At 48.6% G+C, this 21,840-nt stretch overlaps 1 protein-coding gene across 5 annotated transcripts; it reads left to right on the top strand.

Annotated features, from left to right (window-relative positions):
* The first annotated feature begins 3,873 nt into the window (after positions 1-3,873).
* On the top strand, positions 3,874-21,594 carry stk31 (serine/threonine kinase 31). Of its 5 annotated transcripts, none has more exons than XM_088600360.1 (24): positions 3,874-4,155; positions 4,858-4,894; positions 4,990-5,042; positions 5,813-5,911; positions 6,398-6,469; positions 6,577-6,735; positions 7,067-7,389; positions 7,947-8,109; positions 8,527-8,642; positions 9,685-9,844; positions 10,363-10,488; positions 11,675-11,854; positions 12,412-12,531; positions 13,414-13,533; positions 14,626-14,757; positions 14,984-15,085; positions 15,476-15,556; positions 16,761-16,886; positions 18,079-18,201; positions 18,321-18,407; positions 18,480-18,629; positions 19,272-19,397; positions 20,917-20,985; positions 21,166-21,594. In XM_088600360.1, exons 2-24 carry the CDS (start codon positions 4,870-4,872, stop codon positions 21,403-21,405), a joined length of 2,952 nt encoding a protein of 983 aa, XP_088456486.1. In that variant the 5' UTR covers positions 3,874-4,155; positions 4,858-4,869; the 3' UTR covers positions 21,406-21,594. The 5 variants fall into 5 exon arrangements, with proteins under 5 accessions (XP_088456486.1, XP_088456487.1, XP_088456485.1 ...); XM_088600361.1 differs by having other exon boundaries at positions 4,853-4,894; positions 19,278-19,397; XM_088600359.1 differs by having other exon boundaries at positions 4,853-4,894.
* The last annotated feature ends 246 nt before the right edge of the window (positions 21,595-21,840 follow it).

Raw genomic sequence — 21,840 nt, 5'->3', positions numbered from 1 at the left:
GGAGCGAATGTGATTTTCAGGCCTCAGGTTCACACACAAGACCGTAAGAAGCAAAGCTGTAATCTTCCTCCGCAGCCAGTCGTGAAACCCACTTTCTTCCTCTTCCTCCACCTCTGTGAACGGTGGTGCCCAGCCCTGGACCTTTCAGCTCTTGAAAGATCAACTGGGATCTGTAATTGGCTCCGAACCTAATTGTCCGATGAGTGTCACTCCCGCTGTGGGTGTGTCTGACAACTATCACCCCCACTGTGGGTGTGTCTGATAAGTGGCACTCCCATTGTGGGTGTGTCCGATGAGTGTCACTCCCACTGTGGGTGTGTCTGACAACTATCACTCCCACTGTGGGTGTGTCTGATACGTGTCACTCCCACTGTGGGCATGTCTGATCAGTGTCACCCCCCACTGTGGGTGTATCTGACAACTGTCACTCCTACTGTGGGTGTGTCTGACAACTATCACTCCCACTGTGGGTGTGTTTGATACGTGTCACTCCCACTGTGGGCATGTATGATCAGTGTCACCCCCCACTGTGGGTATATCTGACAACTGTCACCCCCCACTGTGGGTATATCTGACAACTGTCACCCCCACTGTGGGTGTGTCTGACAACTATCACTCCCACTGTGGGTGTGTCTGATAAGTGTCACTCCCACTGGGAAGCGCTGGGAATGAGCCCAACAGGGCTGGAACTGCTGGGGCAGAACAAGAAGACCACTTTGCCCAGCTGTTGACTTCCTTCTCTTGTTTCATTGCCAGGGTGTTGAGTGAAGGCCAAATTCTGTGTATTTAGAAATTGCAACAATGTGTTTTACTGAAGTAAAACTCAGTGTTGTCACAGGACAAAAAAAGGCTGACCACAATGGAAGTATATTTATCTGTGTTTGTGAAGATTATAAAGGAAAAACTTGTGATGAAGCTCTAGATTTTAGCAGCAGTACGATATTCCAAGGATGCCTCCAGCGTAATTCTCGGAATTACCTCTAGAGGGCAGTGATAATTAAGAGTAGAGAGGCTTGCAGAGGTCAGTAGAATAAGCACAGCAGTTACAGATCATAGATATAAAAATCTCCTTAAATGGCAGAAGAATATTTGCATTAATGAAATACATGGTTCTAGACATAATGTATGTACGATTTTGGATTCTGGAACACACTGGGAGTTAGAATAAGCTCACAGCTCATGTTGTTGGAGCCAATAACCAGGTTTCATTCCAGAAAGGGCTCAATGAGATCATGAGATCTATTAACTACTGACTGCCAAATAAGGATGATGGCTGAGTAACCTTTCTTGTGTAAACTTTCTTAAGTTCTTATGTACAAATGACCATAATGACCAGCCTGGGGTCTAGCATCAATACCCCAAGGAAAAGGCACCCAGATTTAATAGAGGTATTTAACAATAGTGACAGTGACACAGTGGTATTGATCCCCAGAAGCAGAGCTGCAAGACTGGGCAGGAGAGATCAGACAGTGGTCGTTACTGTCATGAGAATTTTCATGCAAAAACTGTGATAGTTACGATATCGTAATGAGATGTAAGAACAGATTGTGATGTTTGTGAAAATAAACATTTAGAGGTTATTTTGAGCAAATCATTACGATAAGTGTCAATATTTTAATAAAACATTTGAAAGGGCTTAAGAAAGCCCTTTGTTACATTAATATAAATATGTCAGCACACAGTAATAGCAATGCAGTTTAATTTACTTAATAGGAGCTAAACTGCAGGGACAATGAATTCCCCAAAATGTGGTTAGTGGATTAACTATAGTACGCACTTCTACATTAGTATATCCATTATTATAACCTGGATGTTTCTAGTTGGTCTTGGTGGATAAACCACTGGCAGTTCCAGAAAAAATCATGAGGAGAGAAGAATTGTTTCTGGTCTACTTGACTTCTCATCCTAAATCGCACTTTTGCTGCTACTGTTGCCACTACTATTGCAACCAGTGATATTCAGATAATAAGGGACTATGGTGATGCCGTGACCTGCAATGCGTCTTTATTTCTTAGGTTCAGCCAGAGTGATGCCAGCTTTCACACCACAGTTCAGCCTGCAGTGATTGCAGCTCAGCTTTCTCCCCCAAGCTTCTCACCAGAATAAGGCAAAACACTGAGCTCATGCACCTTGTGCACTGTGCAGCTCCAGCATCCCGCACACACCTGGTGTCCACATCGGAGAAATAAGACAAGGCGTTTCCGTAAGAGCGTCTGGTCACGAAGGAGACCAGGACCATCCTTCCCTGGTTGTCTAAACCACATTCCCCATTCCAAGTGCGTTTACTTAAAAGAAACAACATAAAAGACGGAAAATGCAAAAAAAGTAAATAAAGACAGTACGCAGGCAACGAATTCCAGTAGCATTTCCAAGGACAGCTCACAAAGAAGAATACAGACCATGTAATGTCATTCAGAGTGAAAAAGTACCGAGACGATTTTTAGCAGATTAGTACAAGCACAAAATGAATTTCTTTTCGGTATGTGAGAATATTATTCTAAAGCTTACCTACGCTCTTCTCCAGCAATTATCACTTCCATTCAAAGTAAAGCTCTAATTTAATGACCTCACTGTTCAAGCATCGGTAGCTCACTGTTCCAAAGCAAAAAATCTTCAATGCCAGTGTTCCAGACATGACAGAGACAAGGGGCTGGTCAGAGACTGGACACTGGACATGACAGAGACAAGGGGCTGGTCAGAGACTGGACACTGGGCATGACAGAGACAAGGGGCTGGTCAGAGACTGGACACTGGACATGACAGAGACAAGGGGCTGGTCAGAGACTGGACACTGGGCATGACAGAGACAAGGGGCTGGTCAGAGACTGGACACTGGGCATGACAGAGACAAGGGGCTGGTCAGAGACTGGACATTGGACATGACAGAGACAAGGAAGTCCAGTGGTTAGGATGGGACCCAAGTCAACACTCCAGACAGGCTGACTGTAGAGGGGCTTGTGACTCCCAGCTCAGCAGCAACTTAAACAGGCAGACTCTTCTGTAAACTAAAGAAAAATATCTAAAAAAGAAATGGGAAAAAATTGTTATCCTCTGCTCTATAGCTCTGTTATCCTGAGTGATGAAATATCTACACTAGAGATTACTGGTGCTGCCATTTTTTAAAGGTATTTCACAGGTACAAATTAGGTGTTGGATGGCACTGTGGTGCAGCGCTGGGCCCTGGGTTCGATTCTGGACCTGGGGTGCTGTCTGTGTGGAGTTTGTATGTTCACACCTGAAGAAGGCTCCACGGCCGAAACGTTGTGTTTTCTGTCTTCTCTTTTCAGCAGTGAATAAACCTGTTACTTGCTCATTTGTATATTCTCCTTGTTTTGGCATGGGTTTCCTCCCACGGTCCAGAGACAGGCTGCTGGGTCAGGCTCAGGACGCAGCAGAGCAAAGGCTCCCCGCCCTGGTCTTGGAGGGGTCGCTGTCTCCTCTGCTGCTCCAAGTTCTCAATTACTGGCTCATGGGTTTCATTTTTCTGTTTGGGATATGAGTGTTAAGTTGCCTTCAGCTCTAAAATGGTGAATGCAGTTTGTAATCGGTATTAACCCTGTCCCAATTTCTGACTTGGAACACCTCCCTCCTTCGTGGTGCTTGCGGACACGAGGCTAAAGGAAAAAAGACACCCACTGTGGGCGAGGAGTGCTTTCCTGTGTCTGATCGCCTGATAAGAGCGGTTCAGAAAGGAAATAAGGGAGAAGACTCGAACCAGGGAGGTGAGAGGAGGCTGGGTGAAGGTGCGCCACCTTACTGGCTGACCCATCGCTGGGACCTCAGCGAGCTCGGGCTGCGGCGTGCGGGTCACATGACGTGCCGCGCCTGCGCCGCAGCGCTGCCGGAAGGGGCGGGGCGAGGGTGCGTGCGCGCGCGCGCGCGGCCCGGAAGGGGCGGTGGCTCTCGCGCGGTGGGACAGCCGTCTTCACGGCTTTGTTAAACGTGAACGGCTTCGTGAATTGTCCGGTCCGATATCGGGAGACGATCAGTGTTCTTGGTGACGATGTAAAATTGAAACATCGAGTTTAGTTCTTTTTAAACCGTCCTGTTATTCCTAGTGATATACCTGTCAGCCGCGATTTTTAACTCGCGGTTGCCTGGGGGAGCGGACGTCGTCTGTCTTCTACAGTGTCATTATATCAGGTTTTTCCCAAGGTAATGCCCTGTTTTCTGGGCTTGGGGATGGGGGCCAAACCTTTATATATATATACAGTATATGGAAAACTATAAACACTCCCGGGGTACACATGCCTGATAACTATTCCGCATTTCAGTCCTTTTAATTGCTCTAACAAGCTCCTTCAGAGGAGGGAAGTCTCTTTTCCTCCCAAGTCTTCACGAATCTTTTTTGAATGTAAGGGTTCCACATCTTAAGATGCTTAAAAAGCACAGTTCTTAAAAGGCAACTTGCGAATATTTGAATGCGGTTATTTGGACAGTTTGCTGAGGGGTATAGGGTCAGCAATACCGTGTTGGAAACTGCAGGAGTATCTACAGCCTTATATCTGTATACAATTACAGAAAACGTGTCGGTAAATTATTTTTTTTGTTAAAATAATGAGATGAAGCATTTTTTTCCCCTGCTGCGTGGGATTATCTGTTAAAAACAAATCCACCGGGGTTAATATAGAGTCCATTGTCTGCCATGTTGCTGGAATAAAGTGATGATATGAAAATGTTGTGCCCAGACGCAACTCCTAATTTTAATCCCTGACCGGACTGAACATTTCACATGGAAGAACAGAAGCAACCAAGCGGCTTGTCTGAATTGGGATGCAGGAGGGGCCTTAAACAACATGACGCTTGTGCTGAGTCGCCCCTGGTCTCTTACTGTTCTTGTCTTCTTCCCCAGTGTAGAAACCTGCGCTCATGGAAGGGTCTGAAATGGAGAATGGTGAGGCTCTGCTGGTTTGTGCTGGATGTGCGGTTCGATCGGACTCTTGGGCCATCATTTCGCTGACCTGTCTCTTCCTTCTCTTCCTCCTGCAGTGGAGCTCGTCGGTGTGACGCATGTAGTGGACGCTGTCACCTTCTGGGCTCAGGTAGGGCTGCTGCCTTCAGGCCCGACGGTGTCTCATGCGTTTTCCTGTTGAAACGTTTTTGCGTTCAGAACACTTCTCGTTCTCCGAAGATCTGCCGGGGAGAGTTGCCACGTGTTGCGTGCCGTTGAGTTTTGTGTGCTTCGGCGTCCTCGTTGGATAGGCAGTGCTCCAGTAACGCCCGCGTGACGATCCTGCCTTAGTCTTGTCCTCTCATCCCCGTAGGTCGGTTTCGGACACCCCAGGTTTAAGTTTTAAGGTCGTATTTACCTCATTAGCAGTTTAATAACTTAATTCATGAAGGAAGTGGAATCAGATGATGCAAAAGATTGCGAAGACGGCTTCCTGTTCACTCCCTGCTCACTGGTGTTTGTGGGTTTTGTTCGCCTCCCAGAGCGAGGCTCCGAACGGGAGGACTGCCAGGCTGTGGAATGATCCCACATCCCATGTTGGTCCTCACGAGAAACTCATTTTCCTGCCCCGGAGCTCAGTTCTTTCAGTTTGTCGACCTGGCTTACGTGTTTTGTTGTGTTGTAAGGAGCCTGGAGGAGGCCTTGTGAAAGGCGCTATATAAAATAAAGAGTATTGTTGCTTGGGACTGCCGTGTGAGATCCATGGGAGCCTTTTTTCCTTCATTCCACCTAAAGATAGTCCAGGCGCGGGATCATGTAGCTTGTGAAGAGCCAGGCTCACCATGGAGGGGTTTCGCCTCAGGAGCTTCTAAGGATCACTCTGGTCACCCTGATGTGTTTTATGCTGGTGTATGATTCCAGAACGTGAGTGAAGATCAGGCCATAGAGAGCATGACGAACACTCTCTCTCAGATATGTCCCATGGCCAGGAGAGTTACTGGGATTCCCAGCATGTACAAGGTAAGAGTTCGGTCCTGAATCAGCAGAGCACAGCTCAGACATCACGCCGTATTGAAACGGTTAACTTTCTGACCTCAGCCGAACATTTGAATGGCCCCCGTGCAGTCGGTGGGGAGCTGGGGATGTTGAGGAGAGAGGGCTGCTCTGTGGTAGTCAGGAAGACCCTCTCCACTGTGCTGTGGAGTACAGCAGTCTCTCTTTCCACAGGAGGTCCGTTCTGGTCCAGTTTACCAGGGCATGTCTTTAGAATGCCTGTATGTTTCTTTGTTTTTGTTTGATATGAATGCTTACCACACTTCAAAAGAGAGCTGAGAAGTAAATACAGCTGTTATTATTTAATCGCTTTAGCTTAGGCAATTTATAATTTCAGAAGGAGCCTACAAAGGCGATCACAATGCCCAGTCTTAACAGATCGTCAGTGTCATCTGGCAAACAGGAATGGATTTGTAATGTGCAGGGAAGTTAATAACCTGTCTTGCTCAACAGATATACGCAGCGATGTTTTCCGAAGACCGGTGCTGGTACAGGTGCAAGGTGCAGATGCAGGAAGAGGAGAAGGTGTCTTGTGGCCGTGCTGCTACCAAATCGTTTTTTAGTTAAAAGCCTACATATTCCTTTCCTGTCACTGCGCACAGAAGGTAATGCAGTGTAATTTATTTGACCAGTTCCACGTGATCTACATCGACTATGGAAACTGTGAAGTTGTCAGCAGGTCTTCTCTTGTTGAACTACCCGAAGATCTTCAGATGCCAAGTTTTGCAAAAAAGTACACGTTTTGGGGTTTTCAAGCTCTCGGTGAACAGGATTCCTCCCACTTCCAGCAGGTAATACTTCATTTCTCATTGCGTGCCCTGCACTTTTCTCCACAAGGGGGCAGCACCATGCATCCTTTAAAACCGCCAGTTTCACCACTCGAGGTGGTTTTGTTTTAAAAAAAGCATTGTGCGGTCAAGAGACATTGTGTAGATGCACATTAGTACTATTGATCGATAGAAGCAAATCTGAAATGTCTCTTTTTGTATTTGTTTCACGTACAAAATTTGATTCTAATGTCTAACGTTCTCAGTAGACAGCTTTGCAGTGAAAAGGTTATCCTTTGGCGTATTAAACGCTCAATCATTCTGTCTTTTCCATTTTTTTTTTTTTTACTTCCAGGGGAGGACTTTTCTCTACAATTTAATTTATGGGAAAAAAGTAAGAATCCAGGCAAAGTCAGTGCGCATGGATGGGACTGTCCTTGTCCAGGCCTTTCAAGGCGATGTCAGTATCGGGGAGGAAGTTGCCAAAATGAAGTTCTCCCAAACGAGTATCCCACGCGGCACCCAGGACTTCCAGAATCCGCCACGGATCCTGCGGCCCCCCTCTGGATTGTGGCCTTCCGGCGTCCTGGAGCAGGGGCACGCAGGGGACGGCAAGCAGGAGGGGCACATGCCAGGCCCGCGCCAGGCCGCTCTCCATCAGAGGCCCAGGGCTTTCAGGTGAAGGAGCTGCAGCTTCCCGGACAGGGCTCGGGCTGTGCGTGTCACCGTCCCAGCGGCTCCGTGCAGTTAGACGTCAGCCGCGGTGTGGTCGTTGCTTCGAAAGGGAACAGACCACTCTGAACCGCTGTAGTTTAGTAGGGCTGTGGGCCACGAGAAACCTTGTCGAATGGCTGAAGACAACTCTGCATTTTCTTTGTAGTTCTACAGGGAGTGTGAGTTTGCGTTCTGCTGAAATGTGCAGAAATCCTTTCTAGTCGAAACGCTCCGGGTTCTAAATCGCTTCTTTAATTGTGATATTTTAAGTCACTGTGTCGGCGTTAAGTGAGGTGTCTGAAGAGCACTGCTACTCGTTTCTGCCCTGTCATCCTCATTGGTTGGTCAGATGCTTGAGGACGTGTGATTGCCTGGCACGCGGATGCGGTGTGGCCGCCAGTGCGAGCGACGAGGGGGGAGCTCGTGGAAACCGGGCTGATCCAGGAACGCTGAGACAGGCCCGGCGCCCAGCTCGCCTCCGCAGGAGCCTCAACATCGCTGTCGTGTTTTTCCACCCTCAGGGAGAGAGCCGCGGCTGCCGCGGTGCCGCCGTCCACCCTGAGAGTGAAGGCGGACCGGGAGCTCCAGGAGGAGAACGAGCAGCTGAGGGCCGAGAGCAGAGCCCTGGAGCAGAAGGCCGTGCTGCTGGAGGTCCGGCTGAAGGACATCAGCCTTGAGCTCCAGGTGTGTGCTCGGGCGGGACGTGGCTCTCAGTATATACAGCCTCCCCAGCGCGGTGCCATCTGATTATAACTGGGAGTGCATACCGCTCGTATTGTGGATAGTTTTGCAGAACCTGTTTCATGGTTATTGGGTGTTGATGTGGAGAAGTCCGAACCTCACCTGCCTTGTCCTTGTTCTTAGTGCCACCTTGTACTTACTTGTGGAACTGATTTTAGTCTAGTTAGTACTGATGTCCATGAAAACTCCTGCAGAATACACACAATAACATATACAAAGAGAGTTAACTAGGGAATTCATGTTCTGTGTCTTATTTAATACCATAGCCAGAGACAAAACAAGGCAAGTACTGATTTGCTCCTTGTGCATCTCTTTTTTTAAAATTCTGCATCAGTGTTTTTTTCTTGCTTTCAATTGCAGAAGGTTAAGGAGGGGTTCCAGACGGAGCTAGAGGAGCTCGAGAAGCAGATGCAAACAGCAGTTGGAGACAAACTGCGAGCGCTGCTGGAGAAGACGGAAGCAGTGCGCAGACTGCGGTATGACTGCTCTGACTGCCATTGTGAAGTTTGCCTGGCAAGGTTGCAGTCACACAGAATGCCTGTGACACTGTAGGTTAGGCTGACGTAGCCTCGCAGTCCTGCAGGAAGCATGGAAATCCCTGGAGCAGACAGTAGGAATGTTACGAGTTATAATGTCATGAATGCTTTACGTTTATATAGTCCTCTTCATCCTAAAGGATCTCCGTGCACTTTACATACAGGAAGGGACCCGCATCATCCTTAACAAAAGAGCAGCTCCCCTCGGAGTGACTCACAGCAGGCCCACGGCACCTGCAGGTCAGGGGAGGAGAGAGAGTCTGCTTCACCCCTTGCTTCTAAGTGAGGCCTGATTGTAGAAGGTCAGACTCCTGACCACAGGCACTCAGAGTTCATCAGGACCTCACTACAGAGTTTGTGTTGCCATCCTGTCACGCTGCAGAAAGCACACAGCTGTGGAATCAGTTGGAAGGAGGGGAGTAAGTTTAAATCCTGTACCCAGGTCTTACACAGGCTTCACCTGTCTTGGAGCAGAGCAGACTGTACAGGGGCCTCATTCAAGTAGAACTGTGGCAGATATTGACAGTCAGCCCAGAGAGCTGCCTCCGGACGAGAAGTGACAGCTCAGGTCACCGAGGGAAGCTGGGTTTTTACAAGATGGGTGGTAGGGGTCTGCAGCGAGTCGTTTGTAGCATCTTTCATGTGCTCGTGCAGATGGACCTTCTTTGCATGTTATCAACTATAAAGACAATTTGGTTTTCTCAGCACGAAAGACACAGAAAGCCCACATGGTACTGATCTGTTCTTTGGAACCCTGGGAATTGAGGTAAACTGTGCAAATAAACCCAGTAGGTAATTGATCGGTCTCGCATTAGTTTGGTACAAATTGACAAGAATAATAGAGATGTTTTGAAGGAGTTGGGACAAATGGGAATTTGCAGTGAACGGGCAGTTGCATGGCCTGCCGGATGAGTCGCGCTGCATCCAGCCGACCGGAACGTCGCTCCGAGCGGGAATGAATCCGGTCCTCTGGCCCCCGCAGGCAGGGCAGCCCCGGCAGCAGTGTGGGAGACGGCCTTTCGGAAGCCATAGACGCGGTCACGCGCACCGGTCTGTCTGCGCCGGCGGCCATGGAGAGACTGGACACGGCCTGGACTGCGTACAGCCTGGCTCAAGCGGCGCTGCAGGCCTGCGCGGTAGACGTGAGTGTCGGAATGAGCAGCACCTCGATCCTGTGGGATAAGGAGAAGCAGGACCGGCGTGGGATGGGCTGTGAGATCCATTCTGACCGTGTTGCTGGGAAACTGAAAACCCAGCAACGCTTCAAGTGTTGCAGTTTCCACTTCTGAATGGTTCAATATCTGTGTAAGACTAACAGAATGGCAGCTGTGTTTATAATCTAGTATTAAAAGGCCTAGTTTGCCTAGTTTTGGGGGGGGAAATAAAGCAACCTAATTGATTTTTTTGCAAGGGTGGACCGCTGTCAAGTGCAAATGTGCAATTAGCTTTTCACTACAAATGATGCTTTGTTTCAGTAACGGCGAGCAGAACTGGTGAACATAGTGGTGAATGGGTTTGTTGTTCTCTTGCTTGTTTCTGATGGAGTTTCCTCAGTGTACGGCGCGTGGTTTTGGTGTTCTGTAGATGCATGAAGGCTGCTCCTCTGAACTCGGGGGCAGTGTTTGAGTGACAACCAGGAAATGCCGCTCTGTTCCGCCAGAAAGATGAGCTGAGAGATCTGATTGGCCGACGTAACGAAGCGAGGCGGGCTCTCGTGGAGGCCATAGATGACTTTCTACTGGAGGCAGACAGGCTGCCCATCGCCGAGCGCATGGACACTCTGAAGGTGTGAGAGCGTGTTCCTTGGCACTCATCTGTCTGTTCTTGTTCTCGTCTTTTGTTTGAGTGACTTGGGGGAACAAAACGTGCCATATGTTCTCATCAATATTAGGGCTCTTTTTCCTCTGGTTAATGCATCTTGTTTTTTGCATGATTCACATACTTTTGACTTTATAGATGTATTTGTGGAAACTCTTGATGTTTCTTTAAAAGAGTTTCATCTTTATTCTGTCTCAGGAGTGTCTACCCTGCTTCTGGAGGACCAGTGCTTCTGTAGCTTTTCTATATCTTTTAAAAACTGTAGCACCTGAAGAGCTGCTCCATTCATCCAAATAAACCAGTAGAATTGAGCTGGAATAATGTCACTTAGAAATGCCTTATGACAGAGAGTTACATACGTAATCAGGAGGTTTTGTAATCTAAAGGTGACTGTAGCAACGCTGCTTGTGCACAGGCCACCAAAGCAGAAAGCCTCCTTTGTTGTCTCTCAGGCCTAATGTTAATTTTAGGGTGTTTTAATATTCACACTGACACTCAGCACTCCTCTGGAAGAATTCTGTGCTTCCCTAAACCTGGCTTTACTTAGCATGTGAATGTGCCCATTCATGACAAAGGGTACACACTAAACCTTATCCCTACCTTTGGTCTACCTGTAAGTGACCTGTAACTGGGATATCGAGCCCTTGTTCCTTGTCTACTCACTAACCCAAACAGGCTGTTTTGTTTCACAATATCCTACCTATTAATTCAGTTTTGTTTGCTCAATCCACCCAGCTATTGTAAGTGTTGAATAAAGAGGGATGGTGGTAAGCAGTCTTAGAGCTGTTCTGTAAAGACTTGAATCTTAGTCGATTGTTTAGATTGGTCATTGTTCTCCCTCGAAAGAAGTTCATCACATGTGGGGTCCCACTGGGATCCATTCTTGGTCCCATTCATTCTGTAGTATCTATATGTTTGCGCTTGGATTCAGGTTTAGACATTCATGTGTGTGATGTGTGCTTGTCTTTTTCATGCCTGTTTACAATGCTGTCTGTGCATGTATATCCCGAAATGATATTAATGTGAATCCAGCACAGTCACAGTGTCATGAAGTTGAGCTGACTATGTTGTTGGCCTTTCAGGCCTGTGTGGTCAGCTCCTACTGAAGTGAAGTGAAGAGCTCTGTGAAAGAGTGCTTCATTTCTTTTTTTAAGGACCTGGGCTCCAGTCTGTCGGTGGTGTTCGGATCTTTCCCATCTCTAGACGTGGGTGAGAGTGCCTTCGAGTCGTTCGCCGAGTGGAAGAGCCAGAAGCAGCAGTATTTCAGCGGCATCAGGAAACAAACAGATGAATCCCTGAAAGCCCTCCGCTCGTGGCTCTGTGACACCAGTGAGGTGGGTTTCACCCTACACGACCAGACTGTGTCCTTTGGGACACAAAGGCTGCATGGTACTTGCTGTCCTGGGCCGATTGTAGCCGATTCTGCTGTGTGAAAGGAGAACCACTTCTTTTTATTAGGTAACTCAACCAGTGTTCACGAGAATTGCATCAGCTGGTTCTGCTGACCAGTTTAATTGAGCTTTGCTCAAGGAATGCTTGTGTGCATCAGTAACTGTGCTCATGGATGGAAGAGCGCATTAAAATTCCTTACATTTTTAGAAAGTTTTTGTCAGTTGATTGGTTTGTTTCTTATTGTTTTGTTGCTTTTCTATTGCCAGATTGTCAGTTCCTGCAATTGGTGATTGCTATATTTCACCTTTACTCCCCTTTTATTGCAAATGTCCTGTTACCAGCATTTCTGATTAACTTTCTTTATTGGATCATCATTTATTCATCATATAAATTGTTGCTTAGCAGAGATAAATTTGGTATGCCTTGATTTGGAAATGGTTAGAAAAACGTTCAAATTTCTACCCTCCGTTTAAAGGAAGCGTATATTCTGTCTCTTCAGTTTTTTTGCTTGGGGAGCGAGCCTTCATCTCTGTCTGTGCAAGAGGTCGCCGACAGTGTGGACCGCATCCTGGAGAGAGCCGAGAGTGACGTGAGCAGCGAGCTGCAGCTGTGTCTCGCAGTGAGTGAGCATCGCCTCCATGTTCACAGCTCTAGCGAAACCGTCCCGAGGCACGTGAGCTGTGAAAGTGCTGGGTCAGAGTCCTGCATAGTAGCTCTTCCTAAGAACTCTCTTTAGGTGTTGTCCGAGGGCAGCACGTGCTTGTTTTTCAGCTGATTTGGGAGTGTCCTTGAACCAGGATTTTGTCCTTTCTGAGGCAGACAAAGGCATTGCTGACCTCTGCTGCTTCTCGGTCAAGCGTGACCCTCGGGCACGGACACTTCCGTTTGCAGCAGCTCAGGGATTTTGGCAGACGTGCCCGCTCCCAGCTGCCCAAGTCCCTGCTCGAGCTGCTCGATCCCACATGGCAGATGCCAACACGTTTTGTCGACGGGATGAGGCAGCGGATGCTGAGGAGTATAAGACTTCTCATTAATATTGGTTTCTGGCTTAGGAAGGGTTGGCCAGTCTGCTCTCCCTCTCCTCTAACACCGGCACGGTTATTTCCCCTTTTCTAGCCAAGGCTGGTGGGGTCAAGTGCTGTACACTTTACTCCTCGTGTCAGGAGCCCTCTTGCTCTTCACCTTAGACCTCGACTCGTTAGCTGTCCCCGAGGTGATGTCAGGACAGCTCGTTTTTCTCGACCTGCGGCATATTTTCCCTCATTCTTAATGAGGCAGCATTTGCTGAGATCTCCATCCTCACTGCGTGGTTTTAAATCAGACGTGCATTTCAGACCAGGGGCTTGTGCTGCTGTGCTGATAAACCCATTAAAATGGAAACTAGTCCATGACAGTGATTTGCTTTAAAAAGGAGGATGAATAATGCTAAAGGCACTGCATTCCTTTTGTATAGTGACCTGTGTTTTTTTTTCCCTTGCTCTGTTTCTTCCTCCTGACGCAGGAGCAGGATAATGAAGAGGTGAAGATAGTGTCCAGTGCGTATTACAGAGTGATACAGAAGATTGAGCAGGAGCTGGGCCTGCTGCACACTGTGAGAGACAAGTACCTTGCGAACATGGAGGTGTGTGCGGATCCTCACGTTCACAGCAGGCCGTTCTGCTGGCACCTTCTTTTAGTTAACTGTGCATAAAGAAAAAAACGCTTTAAGTTTAGTCTAAAAGGTGGTTATTGTTTTTCTAGCACTACAAATGCTTTGTGACGTCCTACTGCTTAAACGTGGAGCAGTTAGAGCCCTAATGTTAGTGCTTTTGTAGAAAGTCTCAGTGTTGCTCCTTGGATCTTGTCCTGCTTGGGAAGCTACCTGTGCTGTTGTATTCCTAAATCTGAAAAGCCCCATGCAATAAGAGAACTCTAAGTTCTTCCTACTGTAGGGAGGTGAATTTCCATCTCCACTCCACTGTTCCTTTGTCCAAAGACGCAGTTGCAACATGGATGGTAGGTATTTCTCTAGATGGAAACCCCAGTGTCCTGACTTAATTCACAGTCCAGTCTGCCTACCTGAAGATCCCTCCTTAACTGAAGGGTAAAGCAGTTTGTCGCTCCTCACCTAGTGTGCCATGCAGTGGGGCTGCTGGTGCAGAGTGGGCCCCTGTGTGTCTCCCAGGTGGCTCTGCTGGTGCAGAATGGCCCCTGTGTGTCTCCCAGGTGGCTCTGCTATTGCAGAGTGGGCCCCTGTGTGTCTCCCAGGTGGCTCTGCTATTGCAGAGTGGGCCCCTGTGTGTCTCCCAGGTGGCTCTGCTGGTGCAGAGTGGGCCCCTGTGTGTCTCCCAGGTGGCTCTGCTGGTGCAGAGTGGGCCCCTGTGTGTCTCCCAGGTGGCTCTGCTGGTGCAGAGTGGGCCCCTGTGTGTCTCCCAGGTGGGGCTACACTTCAGTGGAGGATGAAGTGGGTGCCCTACAATATGTAAAGTGCTTAGAGATCCTTTTTGATGAAAATTCTATGTATACAAGGACACAATTCATTTTGTATAATAAATGGAACACAGGTAAACAAACTCTTAAAGCATTAGGCATATCAAACGTGCAGTAATTGTACCAAATAAAAACAAGAAAAATGTGGCTTATGCTTTGAAGCCATATACAAAACATTATGTTACATGTGTTGTGAGTAAGGCTTAAACTATTATAAGGACTCTTCTTTTATTCTGCCATACAGTTGAAGAAGGAGCTCCTTCAGTGGCTGGGTCACACGCCGAAGGTGGACGTGCTGCTCTCTGTGAAGAGAGTGATCAAGTCCCTGAAGTCGCAGCTGCGCTGGGCTGTGGTGGTGAAGGCGAGCTTGGAGGATGTAAGGCTTGGGGGACGCAAGGCACTGCGTGAGGGTGGGGATAGAGGTTTCACAGAAGGAACAGGTGCAGTCCACGAGTTACTTTGATCATCTGGTTTTGCTCTGGAGCTTGAAAGGCTTTGTCGTTGTGCGTTTCCCAGCCTGCAGGCCCGAGGAGTGGAGACGTCCGGCACAGGGCTGCCGAGTCTAGTGAATGACAGTGGTTTGGCTTTGTCTGCTCGTGCAGGCGGAGGAGCCCGACGAGGGGGAGATTTTGAAGAAGAGCGAAGAGATAGCGGAGACCAGGAAGGCGCTTTTCCAGGAGATTAACCGTGAAAAGGAAGAATATGTAAGCTGTTCTGCATCTTTATTTCTGCCAGGCTGTGTGTACAGGCTTACTATTCCTTTCACGTGCGGATTTACTGACAAACTTCTTCTAAGAGGATTTGAAGGAAGATGTCTGGCGACTTGCAGCTCTTAGTTCCTCTGTTTGACATCTCCAGCTTTTCTATCCTCTGCCAGTCCCCTCCTGCTTCTAAGGACCAGTTTCTATAGTGTGCGGTTTTGTGTATCTTATAGTATTGCTGTTCTCCTTTTACATTTATCATATTGTTTGTGTTTTGTGGCTAAAAAAAAAAAGATCACTAACAATAGACTAGGAAGAGTGTATTGTGACTTTTCACATTGTCATGAAATTATCATATGGAATGCATTACTATTGCAGTATGTATCCGTTTAGGAAAAGCTTTGTGTCTTGGCGGAAAAGGGCTTCCCTGAGCTGCCTCTGCTGTATCCGGAAGCAGACATGCTGAGCTACAAGGTAAGCACCTCTAGAGAGCTCAGCTGGGCCTGAGGTGACTGATGGAGCAGCTGCTGTGCGACCGGGTACTGCCGACATCATTTACAAGGGAATGGCAACTGGAATAATTTAATTCACACTATTTTCAAATTAAAAACCAGGGAAATCCTGGGAATGTACAGTATGTACAAGGACTGAGAACTTGTGAGCATACAGGAAACAGCTGTTGTCTCGAGGGACCTGACCTCTCGCTGGGCAGATGTGAGTAGTGGTGCCGCAGGGATCTGTTTTAGGTCCATTGTTCTTCCTGATCCGTGTCTAAAGATGTAGATTGCGGTGCAGTAAGAGAACCGGTCGGAATTACCAGTGATGCAAAAACAGGGCGAGTAGCAGACGGAAACAGCAGCAGGGGAAGTGCAAACAGACGTGGACAGAACCAGGGACAGGCTGGCACTTGGCAAATGAAATTCCACACTGAAGCGTCAAGTGGTCCACGCTGGCAGTAGGAACACACACTGCACACCGCAAGGACAAAGGGTCACAACTGAAAACTAAAAATTATTTTTGGGCACAGAATAGCCAAAGCTATATATACGATAGTAGTTTAGGTGGGTAGCTGCGTCAGCATGCATAGGCTGCAAAGGAACAAGTAATGGGTTTATTCCATGCTGAAAAGAGAAGAAGGAAAACACAACGTTTTGGCCGTGGAGCCTTCTTCAGGTGTACTCTGAACCCAATCAAACAAGAAGAGGAGTCGAACGGCCTTCTATCATATCCTGTCTTGTCTTAATGCCTAAACCTCTATGAAATTCTAATGTCCAAGGGCTGATGTGGTTCTTGGATCTGAATTTGTGCCTTCAAGCAGCTTTGTGAAAAAGGCTCTTTAGCATGTAGGCACTGGGTCCCCTTGCAGAACTGGTGACTTCTCCAAGGCACTCTTAACATTACAATCTTAAAAAATGAAGCATCTGTTTAAAGTGGAAACTGCTCCTGAAGTTCTCAAGCACTTACATGGCAAGATTATTTAACTTAATGCTTGTTCGTGTAAACTGTAAGCACTAAATATCGACCATTAAAATTGTCAGCAGTGCATCACGCGTACCAGGAGAAGATACAATACACCATTCAGTGTTCCTTAAAACCATGTCGCATCAGACTGTGCCAGTAAGGTGGTTTTCATTAACTGGCGGCAGGTTTCATCCTTCCCCTTGTGTGTTCTCTTCAGGACTCAAATGGTCTCGTTACGAAGAGTTTGGAGCGTGATCTCTTTGATGCAGAGCCATTGAAAGAGTTCAGCAGCAAGAGGCCGCTGGTGTGCACAGAGTTCCAGGGGCACAAGGTTGTTCTGAAGGTAATTTGTGTCTTCTGGAGCGACACGCTTCTCAGTCACCGTCGCCCCTGTGTTCAAGTTCAGCAGCAAATGACAGGAATGCGCTGATTTTGCGTAGGAGTGAAAGCACAGTCATGCACTCCTGAGAATGTGATTAGAACTTTAAAACTGAACTTCTTTCTGGCATGAATTATTAAGTGAGATCTCAGAATGCTGTACGGTGGCATTGTACATTTCCTCACACACTTGTTTTCCCAGTTATGGTCACCTGGAAATAAAATAATTAACAAGGTAACTGATCTAACAGACACTAGCCTCTCTGGGAGCTGTTTCTCTTCTCTGTGCCCAGTGGGTTGCTTTGACTGCGTCGATGTACTTGCATCGTTTAGCAGTTTGTGAATGTACTCTGTTGCACTTTGCCAAGAGTGCTGCACCAAATAAATCTGGAGTTTAGTTTGTAGTTCTATGTAGGCGGGCAATACAGAGAATTGATTTGCCTTTAAAGCTTAAGAAAATGCAAGACAAGAAGCCATCATGTCTTGAGAGTACTTCAGTCCTGCCTCACAGGACAAAGAAAGGATCACACAGCCAGCGGCAGTAAGCCTCCACCAGGTGAGAGGAGCAGAGCTGCAGAGGCAACATCTGCTGCAGCTGTGCCAGGTCAGTGCCCCGGGTCTACAGCCGTGCTGGCAGGGAGGCTGGAAAATCCGGTGCTCACCTGTGAATGTGCATGGTTTTCCAGCAGGGCCGTGTGTTTGAACAGGGGGCAGCATTAGTTCAGTGGGGAAAGCAGTGGGCATACACAACGAGTTTGCACTCTGCCGTGCTGCCCGGGCGCCGGTGTCGAGGAACACCGCTAATTCAACAGTTTTCAAGCGGCGCACTCATTAACATTATAGTGCAGGAAAACCCATTTTAATGGCAAGTGTTGCATGTTTTTTTTTTTGTTGAATATTTTGTTTCTGGTTGACCAAGAAGCATGCTGGATCAAAGGAGTTTAAGAAAGCGTGTAGTTTTTTTATAGCCCAGGGGCTTGACCACACCAGCCTGCCCGGTCAAGTGGCCTCGTCCCGTTGGCCAGTTTTATGTTCTCGGAGACGGCAGCTGTTTTGAAATGATTCCGTCCTGACCTGGGGAGAGTGTGGAGAGCCGGGAGTCGCGGCTCGGCCGTCTCGCGAGTGTGAGAGGATGAAGGATGTTCTGGCGTCCGCAGGGCTATTCTGTAGACGGGACCACAGAGGCCCGCATGCTGGAGTGCGCGGCCCAGTACCACACAGCCTGCTCCCGCGTCCAGTTCTCCGGACTGCTGCCCCTGCTTGCCCTGTTCTTCGGCAAGGTATTTTCTCTGACCCGCCGCCTCCGCCTTTTAAAGCAGTTCTCATTTTTCTTCCACTTCAGAAGAAATTGCTCGACCAGTTCTAGGGATTGATGCTCACAGTGCTTTTATTTTCCCAGTGTGATCCGCTGGCGTACGTGATGGTGCCGTACGTGGCGTTTGGAAGCCTGAGAGCTGTTCAGGCCTCGAGTCCCTTGGCCCCTAATGTGAGTAGGACGTCGGTGTTCGTGTCCCCAGTGCTGTGTGGACAGATGCTGAGGGCTCTGCTGTTCCTTCAGGAAGTTCCCAGGGTGATGCAGGGAGTGGCTGCTGGCCTGCAGACGCTGCACAACTTCAACATCACCCATGGCTCCCTGCACCCCAGCAATGTGTTTGTCCTGAGCCGCGAGCAAGGAGTAGTCGGGGATTTTGACTTCACGCAGGCGGCGGTAAGCTTCCTCTGAGCCCCGGTGCCTGCACCATGCTCGCGCCGGGCAGAGCCAGGCGTCCTTTCACATGGGGCTCCCGGCCTGGCACCAGCCCCCAGCTCCTCCACCCTGCTGGTGTGTTCCCATGTATAGGACCAGTGACAGTGCAGTTCATTACCAGCAATAGTCTGGTCTCCAGCTCGCAGCCCGCTCTTCGAATGGGTGCCTTTCCTCTCTCAGCCCACCCACTATGTTTTTAGGCACGATAGCTTAGCAATACCGAGATAAATCTGGACTTGGTCCCATGCTCTGCTTTGTCTTTGTTAGAGACGGCACTGCTGCCACTTTCAGTTTTAATTGCATTTTCTTCTGCGTAAATGAAGTGTTTCTATAAGCTTTAGAATTCAGTCTGCTGTTGCCATCATAACTTATTTAACCAAGAAAGACCAATGAGCCAGTTCCAGGGCAGGTCATGCATGGCCAGGCCTGGACCCTCCCTCCACCTTGCTTCACTGGTGCTCAGTGGAACATCTGCAGTCTCTCTCCCAACCACACGGTAGCCACGGTCTCGTCCCTTCATGACGCTACGTCCCAGAGCGAGCTGTGTCTTGACAGCGCGCCGCTGTGCTGCCGCTCGCTAGCTCGTGTTTGTGTCGGCCTCAGGAGCAGCGCTGTCTGGCCGGCGCGATGGTGGCCGGGAAGCTCAGCCTGGCCGCCCCCGAGGTGAGGAGAGGACGGGCCGTCTCGTCGGCCGCGGACATGTATGCGCTTGGAGGCCTGCTGCTGTGGGTAAGGCACCTCCCGGCGCCTCCCGCCGGAGCGGTCCTGCTGCCGGAGCCGGACGCAGGCAGGCGTGAGCTCCGTGTGCTCCGTGGCACGGAGGAGCCGTTGTCGGGGAGCCCTGCTTGTGCCGGTGCCAGTAGAGTGCAGAGCCCAGAATCGGAGTGATTGGCTGGGGGTCAAGTAAATAACAGCAAGCAGCCCCGATACCTCTCACATCCGCCTGCCGCCGTACAGGGCGCTGGGGCCTTCCTCTGGCTCGGGGGCAGGGTGCTGTCAGGAAGGGCCTGGGGAAGGGGTTTTACACGCATGTCGTAACCTACTGCGCCCTGTGTCAACATGCCTCTGGCAGAAGCATTTTTTACACTGTACCAGGAGTGAAAAACACCACCTGCCTGATTGGATGTTTCTTTGGGCAGAAACTTTAATAGATCACTTTATTAGCCATATACCATTTCTTACATTAGGAATTTGTCTGTTTGCACACCCCAGCTTGCTCTCCATGAGACACACAGACCGGGGAGAGAGAAGCTGGGGGTCAGAGAGCAGGGTCAGCCATTTATACGGCACACCTGGAGCAGTTGGGGTGAAGGACCTTGCTCAGGGGTCCAACGGAGTAGGATTCCTCTGCCGGCCACGGGATACGAACCGGCAACCTTCCAGCCACAGGAACAGATCCTTAGTCACAGGGCCACCACTCCACCCACTCATGCAAACCTGAGATTCCTCTTGAACAGCTGTTAAGATGTGGAGATTCCAGATTGTTCGGATGGGTTATTGTATAAGTGCACTTAATAAATCAAAAAAGTGCAGAAGGATACCAGCAGTGTAGGGGATGGCAGAATGTTACATACATTACAAAACACACAACATGGCTATACACCACTACAGTGCTTAAGACTCCTGTTGCAATTCATTTGATTCATGTCTCTTTAGCTGAACAGGTAATACATTATGGCTGCCGTAAAATGTAATCTTTACATTAGTTTAATCCTGATGCAGTGCTTGAGATGCAGTGTTTCTCTCAGCCCAGTGGTGGTGGAATATTGGCTGTGTTTGGGGTGGTAACTTCTGTTTGAGAGGATTAAGAGTACAGGGGCTTGCCCACAAATACTGCCAGGTGTGGAAATCCTCTGTGCAGTGTTGGGACTTGAGGTCGGAACCTCCAGGGAATGTAAAAAGGAAAATTCGGTAATCAGTATATTACATCTTTTAGCAAACTTGCCTTCAGAATGCAGGACAAATCCCAGCGTCTGGTTTATTGCGACTGACAAATTGAGGAAAGCGTAGATAAACCCGGACAACCTCTCAGGAGAGTGTTTTTTTTTGTAGATGAGTTTTGGCACCTTCCCTTATTGCACAATTTTTCCGTAAACAACACTTGACAGGTTTGTGCGTTTTAAACAAGTGACTGAGGCAAAAGAAAAAAACACGCTGCTTCATGGCTGGGAGCTCAGAGATCAGATTTATTCATTCTGAATCAATATTATTCTGTTATTTGTACAGCTAATTGTGATTTGAATTGCAGCTGCATTTTCCCAAACATGACTTTGTGATGAGGGAGGATGGAACTCCTGATACAGGAGGACTAAGCCTGGTGAGTGACTCTGCCCGCACTTCCTCTTCCTCTTCTTCCTCCTCCGGTGTGCTTTGCAGGGATTGTAGCAGTGGACCGAGAGGTGAAGAAGACAGTTCGGCAAGAGGAGCGGCCATTCTGAAAGACAAGTCATCGCATCGGAAGGAGAAGCCTCTAACGCTGTGCTGTGCTTCTCCGCAGGCCAGCGGTCTGCAGGCTCTTCTGTCCAGGCTGTTGACGAGCTCCGCGAGGCTCACGGCGTCGGAGGCCGTGGCCGATGGCTACTTCTCTCGGCCGGCGGCTCCGTGCTCGCAGGCCCAGGGGCTGGGAGCCGAACCTCCCGATGAGCGGGTGAGCTCTCCAGTCACCCCACCAGTCAAGACACAGGACGCCGCGCCTCCCGAGAGACTGGCCTTCGCTGGCCCAGAAGAACATTCCTGATGCTTGTTGTTGCATAGCGACATGTTCCTGAGTTCATGTTCATTATTTTAGTTTTTTTTATTGTTTTTTTTCTGATGCTGTTAGTTGAAAATCTTGATTTCACAATTTGAACTACAGGGCCCTTTTGTGCATGTAGTGCTCAGGATATTTTTTGTCTGCAAAATTAAAAACAAAAAGATTTGGAGGAAACCGAAGCCAAAAGGTGACTGTTGTTCCCATGTCTGTTCTGTGTTACTGCATTTCTTTGAGTTGCCTTTCTTGCGTTAAGGTTTATGTTCGAGAAGGCACATTTTCAGGTGTGACAGAACAAAAGGTGCAGAATGCAGAGAACTGTTGGGGAAACGCGGGTTCCTAAGTGACCACACCTGTGGAGTCTTGATCTAACGAGCAGCAGCTAGGAGCCGTCTTGTAATCTCCAGCTGCATACCTCCCTTG

The sequence above is a fragment of the Lepisosteus platostomus genome, chromosome 12 (assembly GCF_059453375.1).
Source record: "Lepisosteus platostomus isolate fLepPlt1 chromosome 12, fLepPlt1.hap1, whole genome shotgun sequence".
In the NCBI taxonomy this organism is placed as follows: Eukaryota; Metazoa; Chordata; class Actinopteri; order Semionotiformes; family Lepisosteidae; genus Lepisosteus; species Lepisosteus platostomus.
Note: the sequence above shows the minus strand (reverse complement) of the source record. Positions and strands in the feature narration are given on the sequence as shown.

Bases quoted from the DNA above. Each gene is read 5' to 3' on its own strand.
- stk31 (XM_088600360.1), top strand. From the start codon at position 4,870: ATGGAAGGGTCTGAAATGGAGAATG. The intron at 5,043-5,812 runs GTAGGGCTGCTG...GTATGATTCCAG, and splicing joins CTGTCACCTTCTGGGCTCAG to AACGTGAGTGAAGATCAGGC. The intron at 19,398-20,916 runs GTAAGGCACCTC...TTTGAATTGCAG, and splicing joins TTGGAGGCCTGCTGCTGTGG to CTGCATTTTCCCAAACATGA.